At 42.7% G+C, this 19,791-nt stretch overlaps 1 protein-coding gene across 3 annotated transcripts in view; it reads right to left on the bottom strand.

The window, feature by feature from the left end:
• Window positions 1–6,768: 6,768 nt before the first annotated feature.
• The window catches only part of ERICH1 (glutamate rich 1), a 45,250-nt gene continuing 32,227 nt past the window's right edge, over window positions 6,769–19,791 (bottom strand). Inside the window, exons 6-8 of one of the 3 annotated variants that reach the window (XM_069573379.1) lie at window positions 18,611–18,655; window positions 8,913–8,999; window positions 6,769–7,599 (exon numbers count right to left, since the gene is read on the bottom strand). In XM_069573379.1, the coding sequence (XP_069429480.1) occupies window positions 8,971–8,999; window positions 18,611–18,655 (74 nt within the window). In that variant the 3' untranslated portion in view covers window positions 6,769–7,599; window positions 8,913–8,970. Of the gene's footprint in view, window positions 7,600–8,912; window positions 9,000–11,985; window positions 12,263–18,525; window positions 18,656–19,791 lie in introns of all 3 variants that reach the window. The other 2 variants (XM_069573378.1, XM_069573377.1) reach the window with 2 other exon arrangements.

Here is a 19,791-nt window from a genome sequence, read left to right on the forward strand (position 1 = left end):
GATACACTGGAAAGGTGCTGAGGACACTGTGAGCTGTGCTTGTGTGTATCAACATTTACCACGGTAGAAAGTAAATAGAAATTTTAAAATACATTTATTAATTTTAAAAGAACAGTAATAAATCCCTCATATGTTAACAGGAATAATACACAAAAAGTACAATTTTAAAAACAAAATTTTTAGCAGATTTACTATAGAATGAGAAAAGAGAGGAGTATGTTAATATTCTTTCCTGATAATTATGGGTAATTTTTATACAACAGCCAACCTCAACAAGTGGAAGTTTCTTAAAGGCTGGCTGTAATTGGAATATGAAAATCACGTCAAATTCAAGCTTTCAGGTAAAGATCTGAATTTTGTCACAGGCTACAAGTACTGTCAGTATGTATTATATATCACACAACATATAACATTGTATATATCACACAACATGTAACACTGCACACATGGCATGTGATACACAGTACTGCGTATGACATGCAATGCATGTGTGTACATACATATATATATATATATACATATATACATGTGTTTGTATAACCTGTCTTTAACCTTTGCAGATGGAAACTTTGGCTGGGTTCCAGGTGGTGAGGGCTTGCTGGGTTATTTCAAGACCTTCCGTGGTGCCCACGTCTCCCACCAGCCACCTCTCTTCCCTCACAGCTTTACTGGCAAAGTTTTGTTTTCTGTGAAGTGTTTGAATTTCTTTGTAACCTGACTTGGGAGGACAGTTCAAGCACTTTTGTTCTGTGTGTTTCCCTTCACCCAGCCAGTCAACCAAAAACTTGTCGCGACTTCGTTTTTCATCGTTTTCCTTCTCATCTGCGTTGATGACACCAATGAGACCCTCCACCAAGAGGCTGCCCAGTTAGGCTGCCCAGTTGTGCTAAAAGAGGCTCAGACCTCTGAGAACAGGACAATAAGCCTTCTCGCAGCATCTGTGCCCTGCCCCGCTGGGAGGCCTGAGCGCACCGAGCCCTCCAGCCTGGGGGCTGCGTCCATCCTGACACAAGTGTCTGGCCCAGAACGCAGTCAGGTGAGCTACGTCCACATGCATGGCTCATCCCTCCTACTGCCCCTGTGACCTCTCTCCTGCTCAGGACTGGAGGAAGCATGGAATGCTGCTGGTCGATCCTTCCTCTTCTTCCCAAGAGCACAATTACCCCTCACTTCTCAGTCTTCTGCCTGGAATGCCGCGTCTGATCTAACAGCAGATACTTGGGACCCCTGACCCCACACCCCTGGACCCAGACCAGGCACTAAAGGCAGATTAGCCTGTGCCCTTGGTCGATCCCCCTCACAACACCATGGATGTGGAGGGAGAGGGGCACTCACCGTACCTCCAGGGGCTGTGCTTCCTCGGGCCCAGGGTGCACAGGCCTCCCAAGGTGGGAAGAACGAGCCTGGCTTGCCTTGACCTCTGGGGGTGCCACGTTGCCATCCGTGGGCCCCAGAAGTGTAGGGGCCAGCACCGAGAAGCACCTGTGTCCCCTCCCCAACCTGTGTAAGGTACCCGGGGCTCTTCCGAGCCTCTCCGACCTCCAGGACCAGACATCTCTTCCACAGGCCCCTCCTCACCTCCTGAGCCTTACCTCTCTACCTCTCTCTTCTCTGTTCTCCCCACAAACCCCAGGTGAACACACCTGGGGAGACCTCGCCCTGGTGGGCTTCTCAGGAGCTGGGCCTTTGGGAGTAGATTAAGGTCAGAGGAGGTCACAGGGCAGACCGTACTCTGACGGGGTTGGGTTCCCCTCTCCCCATAGAGGAAAGGCCAGGTGAGACCCAGAAGGTGCACCTGCAGGCCAGGCAGAGGCCCTCGGCACCCAGCAGGCCTGGGTTGGGACTCCGGCCTCCAGGATGGAGGGGTCAGCGTCCACCTGACATCGTGCAGCTGCAGGTGCACACGGCTCTTGGTGAGGTGTCCCGAGGGCTGCCCACTGGCCCCCAGCCCTGCACTCCAGCTGTGCCACCTCCTCATCTTCACCGGCCACCACTCTGCTCACGCCAAGTAATCACATGTGGGCCAAGTTCTACTGATGACCCGGGCAGGCAGGAAACCCCCTTTCCTACTGACAGTTTGCCAAGGCACACTTCAGCCAGATTGAGATGCTTAACTCCATCAGGTAACAGAAGCTGAAGTGGGGTGTTTACCAATAGCCTCCTGGGGTTCACACTCAGCCTTCAGGGGACAGATAATCAGGAAAGGGAATCATGGCATTTTAGGAGGGCTTCTTATAGCATTTCATTGGCGGCTGCGGTGCTGGAGATGTGGGCCTGATAAGCGACCTGGGCTCCACCCTTTAGCTCTGGACCTGGGCCAAGGGTCAGGGTCCGTATAACCTGAGTCACCCCATGTAGCACTGACCCTCCACACACTGCCACCCAAACAAGCACAGCTTCTGCCTAAAAGCAGACGTTTCCCCTAAAAGGCAGCACAGGCACTCCTCCTCAAGGTCTACAGGGTGTGGGATCCCCAAGGCTGCCCCGATGGGCCAGCACCAGGGAGCTCAGCCCACACAGGATGGGCCATCTGCATGCATCGGGTGATCTGTCTGTCTGTAGCATCCAGCACAATCGTCTTCCTACTTCAGTTGTGCTCTCCTGGTATCTTCCCCTCCCCACCTGATGGTGACTTAGCAACACAAGTTGCCATGGGGACTGATCTGCAGAGAAGGTGAACAGTTCTTGGTACAAAAGTTACATGCGCCATGTGTATGATAGACCATGGCAATCCTGAAACCTGCAGGGAACACTGCAGTTGTGTGAAAACTGCCTTGTGTTCATACATGAAACAGAGGTGGTACTGAGCTCAGATGGGGTAAACAGCTTTCTCACCTGCATACCTGTTGCTGGAACACCTGCAGGTCAGGTGCCACCTGGGGAAACTGCAGGATGGACTTCCAGCATGGGGGCTGGTCCCCCTACTCTCCTTTAATGCCGACTGACCACCCGATTTCTCTGATGTCCAGAGTTCCCCAAATTATAAGGCTCCTCTTTGGAGTTTGGCCCCCCAGAGAGAACAACTGTAAGGACCTTTAGGAACTATATTCTTTGGGAGAAGAAGTGTCTTTGCCAAGCTCAGCACCTCCTTTAATATGGTTACAGTGTCTTTCTCTTGAATATACAACCTTTTACTTATTGAATCAAGTAGAAGGAAATGCAATGCCTGTTAGTTTTAACAGGCCCATCTTCCTTTGAGTCTTTTACTATAAAATTCTTCCCAACCATCAGCATGGCTGTCATCCTCCACTATCTCCCGGAATTTGCTCAAATTCATGTCCACTGAGTAGGTGATGCCATGCAGCCATCTCATCCTCTGTCCCCCCCTTCTCCTTTTGCCCTCAGTCTTTCTCAGCATCAGGGTCTTTTCCAGTGAGTTGACTAGAAACATGAGATTATCAGGTGTCTGAAGTATTGGAACTTCAGCTTCAGCATCAGTCCTTCCAATGAACATTCAGGACTGATTTCCTTTAGGATGGACTGGTTGGATCTCCTTGCAGTCCAAGGGACTCTCAAGAGTCTTCTCAAGCACCACAGTTTGAAAGCATCAGTTCTTCAGCACTCAGCTTTCTTTATAGTCCAACTCTCACATTCATACATGACTACTGGAAAAACCATAGCCTTGACTATACAGGCCTTTGTCAGCAAAGTAATGTCTCTGCCTTTTAATACACTGTCTAGGTTTGTCATAGCTTTCCTTCCAAGGAGCAAGAGTCTTTTAATTTCGTGGTCATAGTCACCATCTTTAGTGATTTTGGAGCCCAAGAAAATAAAAGTCTGTCACTGCTTCCACTTTTTCCCTTTTATTTGCCATGATGTGATGGGATGCCATAATCTTAGTTTTTTGAATGTTGAGTTTAAGCCAGCTTTTAACCCTCCTCTTTCACTCTCATCAGGAGGCTCTTCAGTTCCTCTTGGTTTTCTGCCATCGGGTGGTATCATATGTAGTATATCTGAAGTTGTTGATATTTCTCCTGGCAATCTTGATTCCACCTTGTGATTCATCCAGCCTGGCATTTCACATAATGTACTCTGCAAATAAGTTCAATAAGCAGAGTGACCAATATACAGACTTGACTTACTCCTTTCCCAGTTTTGAACCAGTCTGTTTTTCATGGTCAATTAAGGTCAAGCAAACATTTCTTCATCCACAAAGTGGGGATGATAATAACTGTTAAATTCTTGATAGATTGTGAGAACAGAAGAATATCAGATGAAAGGGATTTATCACATACCTGGCAGACAGTAGGTGCTCAATAAATATTAGTTCCCCTCTTCTTCATTCTCCATTATGAATATAATAAAAAACTGGATGAGCACCTAAATCTGCAATGAGAATACTGTGGAGAAGAAAATGTATTATACTGTGGAGTCTGTGAGGATGAGTTGATGAGGCTGCCCTCTGATTTCTGCAGACATATTTACTTGATGTTGGTTCTGTGATCACTGCCTTGATGGTGGACTCCTGGCAGTTGTTATCAGTTAAAACATTTATTATTTTAGGACATTTCTAGTAAGGGTATTGTTTGGTTGCTAAGCCATGTCCAGCTTTTTACAATCCCATGGACTGTAGCCCACCAGGCTCTTTTTGTCCATGGGATTTCCCGGGGAAGACTACTAGAGCGGGTTGCCATTTCCTTCTCCAGGGGATCTTCCCAACGCAGGGATCGGGAACTCACGTCTCTTGAGTCTCCTGCATTGGCCAGCAGATTCTTTTACCACTGAGCTACCAGGGAAGCCCTAGAAAGGGTAGTGGTGACTAAATCTGAAGAGGAGATATTCTTGGGCATAACTGCCAGTAGAAATGTATCAAAATTCTGAACCAACAGCATCGCTGCTGACTGAAATATCTCCTTGTTGGTGCAGACAGAAAATAGCCACAAGGTGAAGCACCTCCCTCTTTCATCTGCTGTCACCTCCCAGCATTTCTGCCTTCCTCCTGTATTTCCAGACATCCTCGTCCTATCTTTTAGCTCAGGTATCACCTTTATGAAGCCCTCTTTCTCTCTTGATTCTTCCACGAAGGTAATTTCTCTCCATCTAATTCTGATAACATATCACCTATACATTCTTACCAACACCTTGCTCATCTCACTTTCTACTTTCTATCTTTAAAAGTGCTGTGTGATACTAAGCAAGTCCCCTAAATTCTCTGGTCACGAGAGAATTCTCTCTGGCAAAATGAAAGGAGATGAATGATTTCATCTGAACATCCATGGGGCCTAGAAGGTGAAGGTGACCAAGGGCATCTGGTCTACCCTGGTGACTGAAGACATCTGGTCTATGTAGGACATGGATCTGACGGGCTGGCAGCAGCTAACCACACTAACAGCAGGTCCTTTGGAAGGAAGACCTAAGTGGTCACCTTAAGTGGCCTGTTAAGTGACCAGTGCAAGATCTGTGCCAGGTGCTATGGGCCAAGATGGTACCAGAAGGGTCATTGCCAGTGGCTGCATGCACGGACAGAGGACTTGAAGCCCCGTAACCAGTTGGTTTTAAATGAAGCAGAAGGGAGACAATCTTGGCAGCTTGACTCTACCAGGGGAAGCCTTCCAGACCCTGGTCTTTCCCAGGTCTCCTACTGGCCTCCGAGGAATTGCTGGCAGGTGGGCAGAGGCTCAGGGGGAGCTGGAGCTTGTGGGGGCCTCAGGGAGGTGAGAGTAGCCTCCACAGGCAGTCAACAAGAAAACTAGGACCTTGGTCCCATAGCCACAGGAACAGAATCCTGTGCACAGCCTCTAGGTCCCAAACCCAGGACACAGCTGGCCAAGCCTGGGCCTGACCCATGGGCACTGGGATGCAATGAAAGATGCTGTTTAGCCACTAAAATTGTGGTAGTCTGTCATGTGGAGTGGGTTTTGGGGACCCTGCAACTCCTCGAGTTGTGCAGTGTCTCCGTGTGTGGTGGGGAAGCTCTGTGCACCCTTCATACTTTGGAGGGGACGCAAGTTTTCACCAGACTCTCTGAATGAGAAGACAAGCGCCACAGAAAAACTTGGCACTGACAGGAAAACCCAGAGCCGGCCAAGTGGGGATGAGTGAACCCAGGACAATTTCTTCTGAAAACACTGAGCCTCCGGGTCTGGGGGACAGTGGCGAGACTCGGCCACCTCTTCCACTCACTGAGGCTTTGGGGTTTAGGAAAGCCTGGGGGCTTGCCTGGCACACCCACCTCACTGTCAGCAAGCTGATGAGCACTCCTCATATTCTTGAGAGCTTCCTCTGTCTGCATTAATTGGTATGGTTTACAGAAAACAAGTGGCACGGACTGAATAAGCATCCTGCATGATTGTAAAAGATAAGTTGATCTAATTATCATCCAACTTCAATCACACTGGGAGAATTAGATTATTGTATTTATGCTGACACAGAGACATGATTTATTTGTTTTCTAGACGAGGCATTTTTCTTCTTGAAATTAGGATGATCCACAAAACTGATTAACCCCAACTACCCTACCTGTTCAGTTACACCCTTGTTCCTCTGTACCTCTGGGGTGTGGTCAGAGAGACTTGTACTGGTTGATGGCCCGTCCTGGTTGGTGGCCTGGCCTGGTTGGTGACCTGTCCTGGTCTACCAGTGAGCTGATAGAAGGGTTTACAGGGATTCTGTGCTGATACCAGAAAGAATCAAGTAAAGGTCAAGTCCTATCTGCAAATAAGTTTTCCCTGGAATCCATCAACAGTGTGTCCACCTGCTGGACATGGAAAAGATGTAAATTGTGTATAACTAAAAGACGCAAATTGGAGGTGGAGAAATAACAGGAAATTATGAATCAGCCAATACTTTATTTTCATACCGGCAAATGTGTCATTAATTGGGAGGCATCTTAATAGAAGAATTACAACCTGGTGAATCAGAAAGCCAGGTGTCCTGCCCAAGGCAGTGGGATGTTCTGGAGAGGAGGCAGCAGGCTGACATCACCTGCCTGCCAGTGACCTCTCAACCCTGCGGTGAAGGGGACATGATTCCCCGGCCTCTGACCTCACCAATGTGACGTCTCAGGGAAAGAGGAAGAGGCAGTGGCAGCAGCTGAGTATGTCTCCATTGAGGGGTAAGTGAAGGCTGTTGTGGGTACAGAGAGGAAGCTGCCACAGCTCCTACTTCGGGGTGTGGCTGTGTTCTTTTTCCATCTCCATGGGGAAAATGGATCATCATCCAGTCTCAAGGAGGCAGCCCCTGGGTACAGTAGGCCCATCCTGCTTGGTGGCCCATCCTGAATGATGGACCTCTCCTGGTTGGTGGCCTGTCCTGGTTGGTGGATTTGTCCTGGTCGGTGGACTTGTCCAGGCTAGTGACCCATCCTGGTCAGTGGACCTGACCTGGTCGGTCACCTCTCCTGGTTTATGGCCCTGTCCTGGTTGATGGCACATCCTGGTTGGGCCTGTCCTTGTCCAGGCCTGGTTTGCGGCTCCACTTGCCAACTTTTATTAAGCCTGGGGAGCTTCACAGAAACCAGTCTTAAGTTGACAGATCTCCAGAACCAGTAGGGCATCCTTGCTGATTCATCTGACTCTAGGAGGTTCCACTTAGTGGGACAGACACCTCTTAAGAACACAGTGAGGTGAGGGAGAAACGGAGCCCTGGAGAATGGTGCATCTATGGTGGAAGGAAAGAAATAAAATTATTTTTTCCACAGATGATTTGATCTTATATGTAGAAAACTCTAATGATTACATACACACACACACACACACAACTGTTAAGAGCTAATACATGAATTCAACAAACTAGTGGGATACAAAATCAATATGAAAAATCAGCTGCATTTCAAAAAATCAGTTGCATTTCTGTATACCAGCAATGAACAATCTGAAGAGAAAATAAAAACAATTCCATTTATGGGACCATATCTCAATATAATAATAGATATTTATAACAAACTCACAGCCAACATAACATTCAATGGTGAAAAGTTGAAAGCCCTGTCACTAAAATCTGGAACAAGACAAGGATGCCCACTCTTACTACCACTTCTATTCAACAGTGTTGAAGGTCCTCACCATAGCAATCAGACAAGAAAAAGGAAAAGTATATAAACTGGAACAGAAGAGGTAAAATTATCATTATATGCAGATGGCATGACACCACATAAGAAAACCCTAAAGACTCCACACAGAAACTACTAGAACTGATAATTTCAGCAAAACAGCAGGATGCAAGATCAACATATACAAATTGGTTGCATTTCTTTAGACTCACAATGAAATGTCAGAAAGGGCAAGTAAAACAAACAATTCCTTTTAAAATTGCATTTAAAAAATACTTGACAGAAAACAACAAAATTCTGTAAAGCAATTATCCTTCAATTTAAAAAATTAATTATTAAAAAACAACTTAGGAATAAACCTGACCAAGAAGGTGAAAGACTTATATGCTGAGAACTATACAACATTAATAAAGGAAATTGAAGATGATTCAAAGAAATGGAAAGATAACCCATATTCTTGGATTAGAAGAATTAATATTGCTAAAATGGCCATACTACCCAAAGCAATCTACAGATTGAATGTGATCGCTATCAAATTACCCATGACATATTTCACAGAACTAGAACAGATAATCCCAAAACTTATATGGAACCATAAAAGACTCAGAATTGCCAAAGCAATTCTGAGGAAAAAGAACAGAAAAGGAGGTATAACCCTCCTGGACTTCAGACAGTACTACAAAGCTGCTGCTGCTGCTGCTGCTAAGTCACTTCAGTCATGTCCGACTCTGTGCGACCCCATAGACGGCAGCCCACCAGGCTCCTCTGTCCATGGGATTTTCCAGGCAAGAGTACTGGAGTGGGGTGCCACTGCCTTCTCCAACTACAAAGCTACAGTAATCAAGACAGCATGGTACCAGAACAAAACAGATATATGGGTCAATGGAACAGAACAGAGAGCCCAGAAATAAAATCCACATACCTATAGTCAATCTTCAGCAAAGGAGGCAAGAACATGTAATGGAGAAAAGACAGTCTCTTCAGTGTTGGGAAAGCTGGACATCCACATGTAAATAAATGAAGTTAAGGACACACCCTCATACAAAAATACACTCAAAATGTAAGACATGACACCACAAAATTCCATGGACAAAACATTCTGTGACATAACTTATACCATTCAGTCTCCCAAGACAATAGAAATAAAAGCAAAAATAAACAAATGGGACTCAATCAAACTTATAAGCTTTTGTACTGCAAAGAAACCATCAATAAAACAAAAAGATAGCCTATGGACTGGGAGAAGATATCTGCAAATGACGTGACTGACAAGGGCTTAATTTCCAAAATATATTATACAAACAGCTCATACAGCTCAATATTAAACAACCCAATCAAAAGATGGACAGAAAACCTAAATAGACATTTCTCCAAAGAAGACATAACAAATGGCCAACAGGCATATGAAAAGATGTTCAACATCACTAATTATTAGAGCAAAGCAAATCAAAACTACAATAAGGTACCACCTTACACTGCTCAGAATGGACCTGATTAAAAAGTCGACAAATAATAACTACTGGAGAGGGAATGGAAAAAAGGGAACCCTCCTACATTGCTGGTTGGAATGTAAGCTGGTACAGCCACTATGGAGAACAGTATGGAGGTTCCTCAAAAAACTGGAGTTGCCATATGACCCAGTATAAAGAGCTCATAATTCAATGACAAAAAGCTAACAATCTAATTCACAAATGGGTAATAACTTCAAGCATGTCTCCAAAGAGGAGAACAGCTAATGAGTACATGGAATGTAAACTGAAACTACCACGAGATGCCTTTACACAACCACGAGGATGACTGTTACGAGAAAAGTGGAAAATAACAAGTATTGGTGGGGACGCAGAGAACTCAGCACTTCTGTTTGGCTGGTGGGGATGAAGATAGCACACCTCCTGTGGACCACAGCCTGGAAGTTCCTCAAAAGGTTAATGTAGAATTATCATCTGACCCAGCTAGTCCACTCCCAAGAGAACTGAAGAAAATGTCCACACACAATTTTGTACGTAATGTTCACAGCAGCATTATTCATAAGAGGAAACAGGGGCAACAACCCAGCGTCCATGGACAGATGGTAGATAAACAGTGAGGAACATCGTTCAGCCTAAAACAAGGGAAGATAGTCATGATGACCTCATGATGCTATGAATGTACTTAATGCTACTAAATCACATACTTCAAAATGGCATATTTATGTTACATATATTTTACCACAATAAAAAGTGTATATTTTTATAGACAGAGACAATGTTGTCCTATAGTACTGCATTGACTGGTGTTTTGAAAACTCAGCCTCACTGAAAACTGGTGATGGCTTCCACAACAAGAGGAAACAGGGGAACAGTCCTAAGATGGTGGAGGAATAGGACGGGGAGACCACTTTCTCCCCCACAAATTCATCCAAAGAACATTTCAACGCTGAGTAAATTCTACAAAACAACTTCTAAATGCTAGCAGAGGACATCAGGCACCCAGAAAAGCAGATCACTGTCTTCAAAAACAGCTACGAAAAATATAAAAGACGAAAAAAGAGACAAAGGAGGTAGGGAGGGAGCTCCATCCCAGGAAGGGAGTCCTGTCCCGGGAAGGCAGTCTTAAAAAGAGAGCAGTTTCCAAACACCAGGAAACACTCTCGCTGCCAAGTCTGTGGCAAGCCTTGGAAGCACAGAGGGCAACATAACAGGGAAGAAAAATAAATAAATAATTAAAACTAACAGATTACGAGCCCAACGGTAACTCCCCCAGCGGAGAAGCAGCGCAGACGCCTGCATCCACAACTAGCAAGTGGGGGCTGGGCAGGGAGGCACGGGCTGCAGTGCTTTTTAAGAATCGGGCCAGAATGCCGTGAGTGTAACCAGAGTGAACTAACTTGGGCTAGCACACCAGACTGTGGGATAGCTACCATGCGAAAAGCTCTAACATAAGACACAGCCAGGACCGCACACAGAACAAAGGATGGAACAGAAATAGCCGGCTGCAGACCATCCCCCTCCAGTGACAGGCAGCCAGAGCCGTAAAGGCTGGAAGGGGGCAATCGCAGCCCTGGAGAGACTTTACCTACCAAACTGCAAGCAGGCTTCTTTGGTAAGACTTCTTGGGGTCCTGGATAGTCACCATCCACCTGACAAGGGGCACTAGCAGTACACCCAGAAAACTGAGCAGCAGGGACGGGGAAGGCGATAAGTCACAGCGACTGTGCTCACCAAATACCTGAGCTACTCGATTCTGGAAAGGGCACAAAACGCAGGCCCAACAAATCTGCACCTCTGAGGGCTACCTGAGTGCTGAGCCTGAGCAGCTTAGACTGGGGAGGTGCATGCAGCCTAGGGCTGGCCTCAGACAGTTCCCGGCAGAGCCTGAGCGGTGTGCGCCATGCGTAGGGGCAGGCCCAGTGTGGCTAAGACACTGCGAGCACACACCAGTGTTATTTGTTTGCAGCATCCCTCCCTCCACACAGTACGACTGAACAAGTAAGCCTAAAAAAAGAAGTGTCCACCACCGCCCTCCTTGTGTCAGGGCGGAAATCAGACACTGAAGAGACCAGCAAACAGAAGAAGCTAAACAGAGGGAACCACCTTGGAAGTGACCCCACACTTCCCACATCACCAGAGGAAATCACATAATATCTTTACTATTTTTATGACCATTCTCTTTTTGTTGTTGTTGATTGTTTTTTCTTTTCTTTCTCTCTTTTTTTTTTTTTTACTTTTTAAAATTTATAAGTCCTCTATTTCTCGTTTAATTTTAATTTTTATAACCTACTATTACTTTTCAAAAAAAAAGACCCTATTTTTAAAGCAAATGCCATATATACATTTTTTGTGGTTGCTGTTGTTTTTTAATAATTCTCATGACTTTGGTTTCCTTCTTCTTCTTCTTTTCTTTAATATTATATATTTGAAAACGCAACCTCTACTTTAGATTTTTAATCTTTCCTTTTTGGTATCTGTTGTCAATTTTGTACATTTAAAAACCCAATCTTCAGTACCCAATTTTACCTGAGAGCGAGATTACTGGCTTGACCACTCTCTTCTCCTTTGGACTCTCCTTTTTCTCCACCAGGTTGTCTCTGTCTCTTCCTTCCCCCTTCTCTTCTCTACCCAACTCTGTGAATCTCTGTGTGTTCCAGACAGTAGAGAACACTTAGGGAACCGGTTACTGGCTGGATTTGTCTCTCTCCTTTTCATTTCCTCTTTTATCCTCCTGGCCACCTCTATCTCCTTCCTCCCTCTCCTCTTCTCTGTATAACTCCATGACATCTCTGAGCGGTCCAGACTGTGGAGCACACATAAGGAAGTGATTACTGGCTAGCTTGCTCTCTCCTCTTTTGATCCCACCTCATCTCATTCCAGTCACCTCTAACTACCCCCTCCCTCTTCTCTTCTCCATGTAACTCAGTGAACCTCTCTGGTGTCCCTCAATGTGGAGAAACTTTTCACCTTTAACCTAAATGTTTTATCATTGGTGCTGTATAGATGGAGAAGTCTTGAGGCTACTGTAAAAATAAAACTGAAAACCAGAAGCAGGAGGCTTAAGTCCAAATCCTGAGAACATCAGAGAACTCCTGAATCCAGGGAACATTAATCGATAGGAACTCATCAAACACCTCCATACCTACACTGAAACCAAGCTCCACCCAAGGGCCAACAAGTTCCAGAGCAAGACACACCATGCAAATTCTCCAGCCACACAGGAACACACCCCTGAGCTTCAATATACAGGCAGCTCAAAGTTACTCCAAAACCACAGACATCTCATAACTCATTACTGCATACTTCATTGCACTCCAGAGAGAAGAAATCCAGCTCCACCCACCAGAACTCCTACACAAGCCTCCCTAACCAAGAAACCTTGACAAGCCACTGATACAACCCCACCCACAGCGAGGAAACTCCATAATAAAGAGAACTCCACAAACTACCAGAATACAGAAAGGCCACCCCAAAAGAAGCAATATAACGAAGATGAAGAGACAGAGGAATACCCAGCAGGTAAAGGAACAGGAGAAATGCCCACCAAACCAAACCAAAAGGAAGAGATAGGGAATTGACCTGATAAAGAATTCCGAATAATGATCGTGAAAATGATCCAAAATCTTGAAATCAAAATGGAATCACAGATAAATAGCCTGGAGAAGATGCAAGAGAGATTTAACAAGGACCTAGAAGAAATAAAAAAGAGTCAATATATAATGAATAATGCAATAAATGAGATCAGAAACACTCTGGAGGCAACAAATAGTAGAATATTGGAGGCAGAAGATAGGATTAGTGAAATACAAGATAGAATGGTAGAAATAAATGAGTCAGAGACGAAAAAAGAAAAACAAATTAAAAGAAATGAGGACAATCTCAGAGACCTCCAGGACAATATGAAATGCTCCAACATTCGAACTATAGGAGTCCCAGAAGACAACAAAAAAGACCATGAGAAAATCCTTGAGGAGATAATAGTTGAAAACTTCACTAAAATGGGGAAGGAAATAATCACCCACGTCCAAGAAACCCAGAGAGTTCTAAACAGGATAAACCCAAGGCGAAACACCCCAAGACACATATTAATCAAATTAACAGAGATCAAACACAAAGAACAAATATTAAAAGCAGCAAGGGAAAAACAACAAATAACACACAAGGGGATTCCCATAAGGGTAACTGCAGAATTTCAATAGAAACGCTTCAGGCCAGGAGGGAATAGCAAGACATACTTAAAGAGATGAAAGAAAATAACCTACAGCCAAGATTACTGTGCCCAGCAAGGATCTCATTCAAATATGAAGGAGAAATCAAAACTTTTACAGACAAGCAAAAGCTGAGAGAATTCAGCACCACCAAACCAGCTCTCCAACAAATGCTAAAGGATATTCTCTAGACAGAAAACACAAAAAGGGCGTATAAACCCAAACCCAAAACAATAAAATAAATGGCAACGGGATCATACTTATCAATAATTACCTTAAACGTAAATGGGTTGAATGCCCCAACCAAAAGGCAAAGACTGGCTGAATGGATACAAAAACAAGACCCCTATATATGCTGCCTACACGAGACCCACCTCAAAACAAGGGACACATACAGACTGAAAGTGAAGGGCTGGAAAAAGATATTCCACGCAAATAGAGACCAAAAGAAAGCAGGAGTAGCAATACTCATATCCAATAAAATAGACTTTAAAACAAAGGCTGTGAAAAGAGACAAAGAAGGCCACTACATAATGATCAAAGGATCAGTCCAAGAAGAAGACATAACAATTATAAATATATATGCACCCAACATAGGAGCACCACAATATGTAAGACAAATGCTAACAAGTATGAAAGGGGAAATTAACAATTAACACAACAATAGTGGGAGACTTTAATACCCCACTTACATCTATGGACAGATCAACTAAACAGAAAATTAACAAAGAAACGCAAACTAGATACAATAGACCAGTTAGACCTAATTGATATCTATAGGACATTTCACCCCAAAACAATGAATTTCACCTTTTTCTCAAGTGTTCACGGAACCTTCTCCAGGATAGATCACATCCTGGGCCATAAATCTAGCCTTGATAAATTCAAAAAAACTGAAATCATTCCAAGCATCTTTTCTGACCATAAGGCATTAAGATTAGATCTCAATTACAGGAGAAAAACTATTAAAAATGCCAACGTATGAAGGCTGAACAACACGCTTCTGAATAACCAACAAATCACAGAAGAAATCAAAAAAGAAATAAAAATATGCATAGAAACGAATGAAAATGAAAACACAACAACCCAAAACCTGTGGGACACTATAAAAGCAGTGCTAAGAGAAAAGTTCATAACAATACAGGCATACCTCAAGAAATAAGAAAAAAGTCAAATAAATAACCTAACTCTACACCTAAAGCAACTAGAAAAGGAAGAAATGGTGAACCCCAGAGTTAGTAGAAGGAAAGAAATCTTAAAAATTAGGGCAGAAATAAATGCAAAAGAAACAAAAGAGACCATAGCAAAAAATCAACGAAGCCAAAAGCTGGTTCTTTGAAAGGATAAATAAAATTGACAAACCATTAGCCAGACTCATCAAGAAACAAAGGGAGAAAAATCAAATCAATAAAATTAGAAATGAAAATGGAGAGATTGCAACAGACAACACAGAAATACAAAGGATCATAAAAGACTACTATCAGCAATTATATGCCAATAAAATGGAAAACATGGAAGAAATGGACAAATTCTTAGAAAAGTACAACTTTCCAAAACTGAACCAGGAAGAAATAGAAAATCTTAACAGACCCATCACAAGCATGGAAATTGAAATTGTACTCAGAAATCTTCCAGGAAACAAAAGCCCAGGTCCAGACGCCTTCACAGCTGAATTCTACCAAAAATGTAGAGAAGAGCTAACACCTATCCTACTCAAACTCTTCCAGAAAATTGCAGAGGAAGGTAAACTCCCAAACTCATTCTATGAGGCCACCATCACCCTAATACCAAAACCTGACAAAGACGCCACAAAAAAAGAAAACTACAGGCCAATATCACCGATGAACACAGATGTAAAAATCCTCAACAAAATTCTAGCAATCAGAATCCAACAACACATTAAAAAGATCATACACCATGACCAAGTGGGCTTGCATCCCAGGGATGCAAGGATTCTTCAATATCCACAAATCAATCAGTGTAATTCACCACATTAACAAATTGAAAAATAAAAGCCATATGATTATCTCAATAGATGCAGAGAAGGCCTTTGACAAAATTCAACATCCATTTATGATAAAAACTCTCCAGAAAGCAGGAATAGAAGGAACATAGCTCAACATAATAAAAGCTATATATGACAAACCCACAGCAAACATTATCCTCAATGGTGAAAAATTGAAAGCATTTCCCCTAAAGTCAGGAACAAGACAAAGGCGCCCACTTTCACCGCTACTATTCAACATAGTTCTGGAACTTTTGGCCACAGCAATCAGAGCAGAAAAAGAAATAAAAGGAATCTAGATTGGAAAAGAAGTAAAACTCTCACTGTTTGCAGATGATATGATCCTCTACATAGAAAACCCTAAAGACTCCACCAGAAAGTTACTAGAGCTAATCAATGAATATAGTAAACTTGCAGGATATAAAATCAACACACAGAAATACCTTGCATTCCTATACACCAATAATGAGAAAGTAGAAAAAGAAATTAAGGAAACAATTCCATTCACCATTGCAATGAAAAGAATAAAATACTTAGGAATATATCTTCCTAAAGAAACTAAAGAGCTGTATATAGAAAACTATAAAACACTGGTGAAAGAAATCAAAGAGGACACTAATAGATGGAGAAATATACCATGTTCATGGATCAGAAGACTCAATATAGTGAAAATGAGTATACTACCCAAGGCAATCTACAGATTCAATGCAATCCCTATCAAGCTACCAACGGTATTTTTCACAGGGCTAGAAGAAATAATCTCACAATTTGTATGGAAATACAAAAAACCTCGAATAGCCAAAGCAATCTTGAGAAAGAAGAATGGAACTGGAGGAATCAACCTGTCTGACTTCAGGCTCTACTACAAAGCCACAGTCATCAAGCCAGTATGGTACTGGCACAAAGACAGAAATATAGATCAATGGAACAAAATAGAAAGCCCAGAGATAAATCCACACACCTATGGACACCTGATCTTCAACAAAGGAGGCAAGAATACACAAAGGAGTAAAGACAATCTCTTTAACAAGTGGTGCTGGGAAAACTGGTCAACCACTTGTAAAAGAATGAAACTAGATCACTTTCTAACACCATACACAAAAATAAACTCAAAATAGATTAAAGATCTAAACGTAAGACCAGAAACTATTAAACTCCTAGAGGAGAACATAGGGAAAACACTCTCTGACATAAATCACAGCAGGATCCTCTATGATCCACGTCCCAGAATACTGGAAATAAAAGCAAAAATAAACAAATGGGATCTAATTAAAATTAAAAGCTTCTGCACAACAAAGGAAACTATAAGCAAGGTGAAAAGACAGCCTTCTGAATGGGAGAAAATAATAGCAAATGAAGCAACTGACAAACAACTAATCTCAAAAATATACAAAGAACTTACGCAGCTCAATTCCAGAAAAATAAATGACCCAATCAAAAAATGGGCCAAAGAACTAAATAGACATTTCTCCAAAGAAGACATACAGATGGCTAACAAACACATGAAAAGATGCTCAACATCACTCATTATCAAAGAAATGCAAATCAAGACCACAGTAAGGTATCATTTCACACCAGTCAGAATGGCAGCGATCCAAAAGTCTACAAGCAATAAATGCTGGAGAGGGTGTGGAGAAAAGGGAACCCTCTTACACTGTTGCTGGGAATGCAAACTAGTACAGCCACTATGGAGAACAGTGTGGAGATTCCTTAAAAAACTGGAAACAGAACTGCCTTATGACCCAGCAATCCCACTGTTGGGCATACACACCAAGGAAACCAGAACTGAAAGAGACATGTGTACCCCAATGTTCATCACAGCACTGTTTATAATAGCCAGGACATGGAAACAACCTAGATGTCCATGAGCAGATGAATGGATAAGAAAGCTGTGGTACATATATACACAATGGAGTATTACTCAGCCATTAAAAAGAATACATTTGAATCAGTTCTAATGAGGTGGATGAAACTGGAGCCTTTTATACAGAGTGAAGTAAGCCAGAAAGAAAAACACCAATACAGTATACTAACACATATATATGGAATTTAGAAAGATGGTAATGATAACCCTGTATGCGAGACAGCAAAAGAGACATAGATGTTTAGAACGGACTTTTGGACTCTGTGGGAGAGGTAGAGGGTGGGATGATTTGGGAGAATGGCATTGAAACATGTATACTATCATGTAAGAAACAAATCACCAGTCTATGTTCGATACAGGATACAGGATGCTTGGGGCTGGTGCACAGGGATGATCCAGAGAGATGATATGGGGTGGGAGGTGGGAGGGGGTTCAGGATTGGGAACTCATGTACACCCGTGGCTGATTCATGTCAATGTATGGCAAAACCAATACAGTATTGTAAAGCAAAATAAAGTAAAAATAAAATTTAAAAAAAGAGGAAATAGGAAAAATAGGTTCTTGATATTATTCCCAAAGTAGAGAAGAGGAAAAAAGAGAAGAAAACAATAAATAAATTCAATTACTGTAGAATCAAGCTACTTAAAATGGACATTTTAATACCCAGACAACATTCTTAAACTGTCAGACACAAGTGATCTAAAACTTTATAAAAATATATATATATAGCTTCAAACTATACAGTTTACTCAGTTTAACAGAATTTCCATTTTAAATTTAAGACGTACAAAATTTCAAAGAAATTTTCAACTTTTTCCCAATTTATCACTTGAAGTCTCAGATTACATTTACCTATTATGTACAAACACATAAATAAATAATATGGCAGAAACATCCTCAGAGTTCCCAGGGTCTGGGTTATAAAGAAAGCTTAGAAGAGAATTTCATCTCCTCTGTGTACAGGAAGTAAGTCTCAGACCATTTCATACCTGTCTTTTCTAGTTTCTTGTCAAATATTAGCTCTTTTGAAACAGATACACTGATTTCATTCATCATTTTTCTCAGGAAGGATATGTGTGATCCAGTAATTAAAGAAAGCTGAGATTACTCGGGCATATTCTGAAAAGCAGAAAGACAACAGAACGAAAAATAAAACAAAAAGAAAAATTATAAATCATTATTTTGCAACTATTAGTTCTTAGGCCAAAAGTAAATCCTGAATTAATCAAATGAAACAGAACTTAGGAGTTGAAATGACACTAATAGCACACTTGTAAATCACACAAAAGTATAGGTCAGTCTGGAATGTTTGTATTTCACTTCACAACATCACACCCAATACTACATGCTTAAAACCTGAGCTTGAAAAAACTGCATACGAAGTGAAAGAGAAACATAAGTTTACACCAAAGGTGGACAAAGCAGCAGGAAGTTAGAAGCATACTTCTAAGTGAAATGAGCTGCGATGGATGGCACTCAGGTTTCAGGAACTGTCCCAGGAATGGCTGAGCAAAGTGCTGAGGGCACAGCCCCTCGTTTCAGGCCTTGCTCTTTGTAAAGACACTCACGGCAGGGAATGCCAGGTCCAAGGCTCCAACCCCAAGGCTTAGACCTTGGTGCCCTCGGGACAGCTGATTGCTGCTGAGGCTGAGATGCATTTCTGAGAAGAGGCTGGGACTGTGGGCTGGGGTCCATCTCGTGCTCCACACAGAAGTGTGCCAAGATGCCTCCAAATGCATGGTCTGTCCTGCCCCAGGCAAGCCCCCTGGCCCTCCAGCCTCACGCATGATGATGCCTAATATGGACACAGAGGACTCAGGAGAGTTCAGGGCGGGGATGCCTGCAGGGTCTTCATGATGTGCAGAGAACAATACAAACCCCACAGATGGTAACTGTATGTACATGCAGATGACAGAAGGCAGTATGTCAGACCAATTGTAGAAACACGTGCACTGGCTCTGGATATGCTGCCACACCCAGTTAATGAAACACCCACAAACTAGGAAAACTAACTGCTGAGGCAGCAGAGAGAAAGGGCCCGGTGTCTGCTATTGAAATGCTACTATTTCCAGGCTGATCCCATCGACAGGAGAGATGCAGCTACTGATTAAGCTTCATAAGCTAGTTGTATGAAAAAGAAAACAATTTCAGAATTCTAAAGCTGACTGAATTAGACAGAACCAATATTTGAAAATAAAGCTTCACTATTTGTAAGATTTTATTATATAAAGTAGCATGACATGGAAACACTTCTA

This window comes from Ovis canadensis, chromosome 26 (assembly GCF_042477335.2).
Source record: "Ovis canadensis isolate MfBH-ARS-UI-01 breed Bighorn chromosome 26, ARS-UI_OviCan_v2, whole genome shotgun sequence".
Classification (NCBI taxonomy): domain Eukaryota; kingdom Metazoa; phylum Chordata; class Mammalia; order Artiodactyla; family Bovidae; genus Ovis; species Ovis canadensis.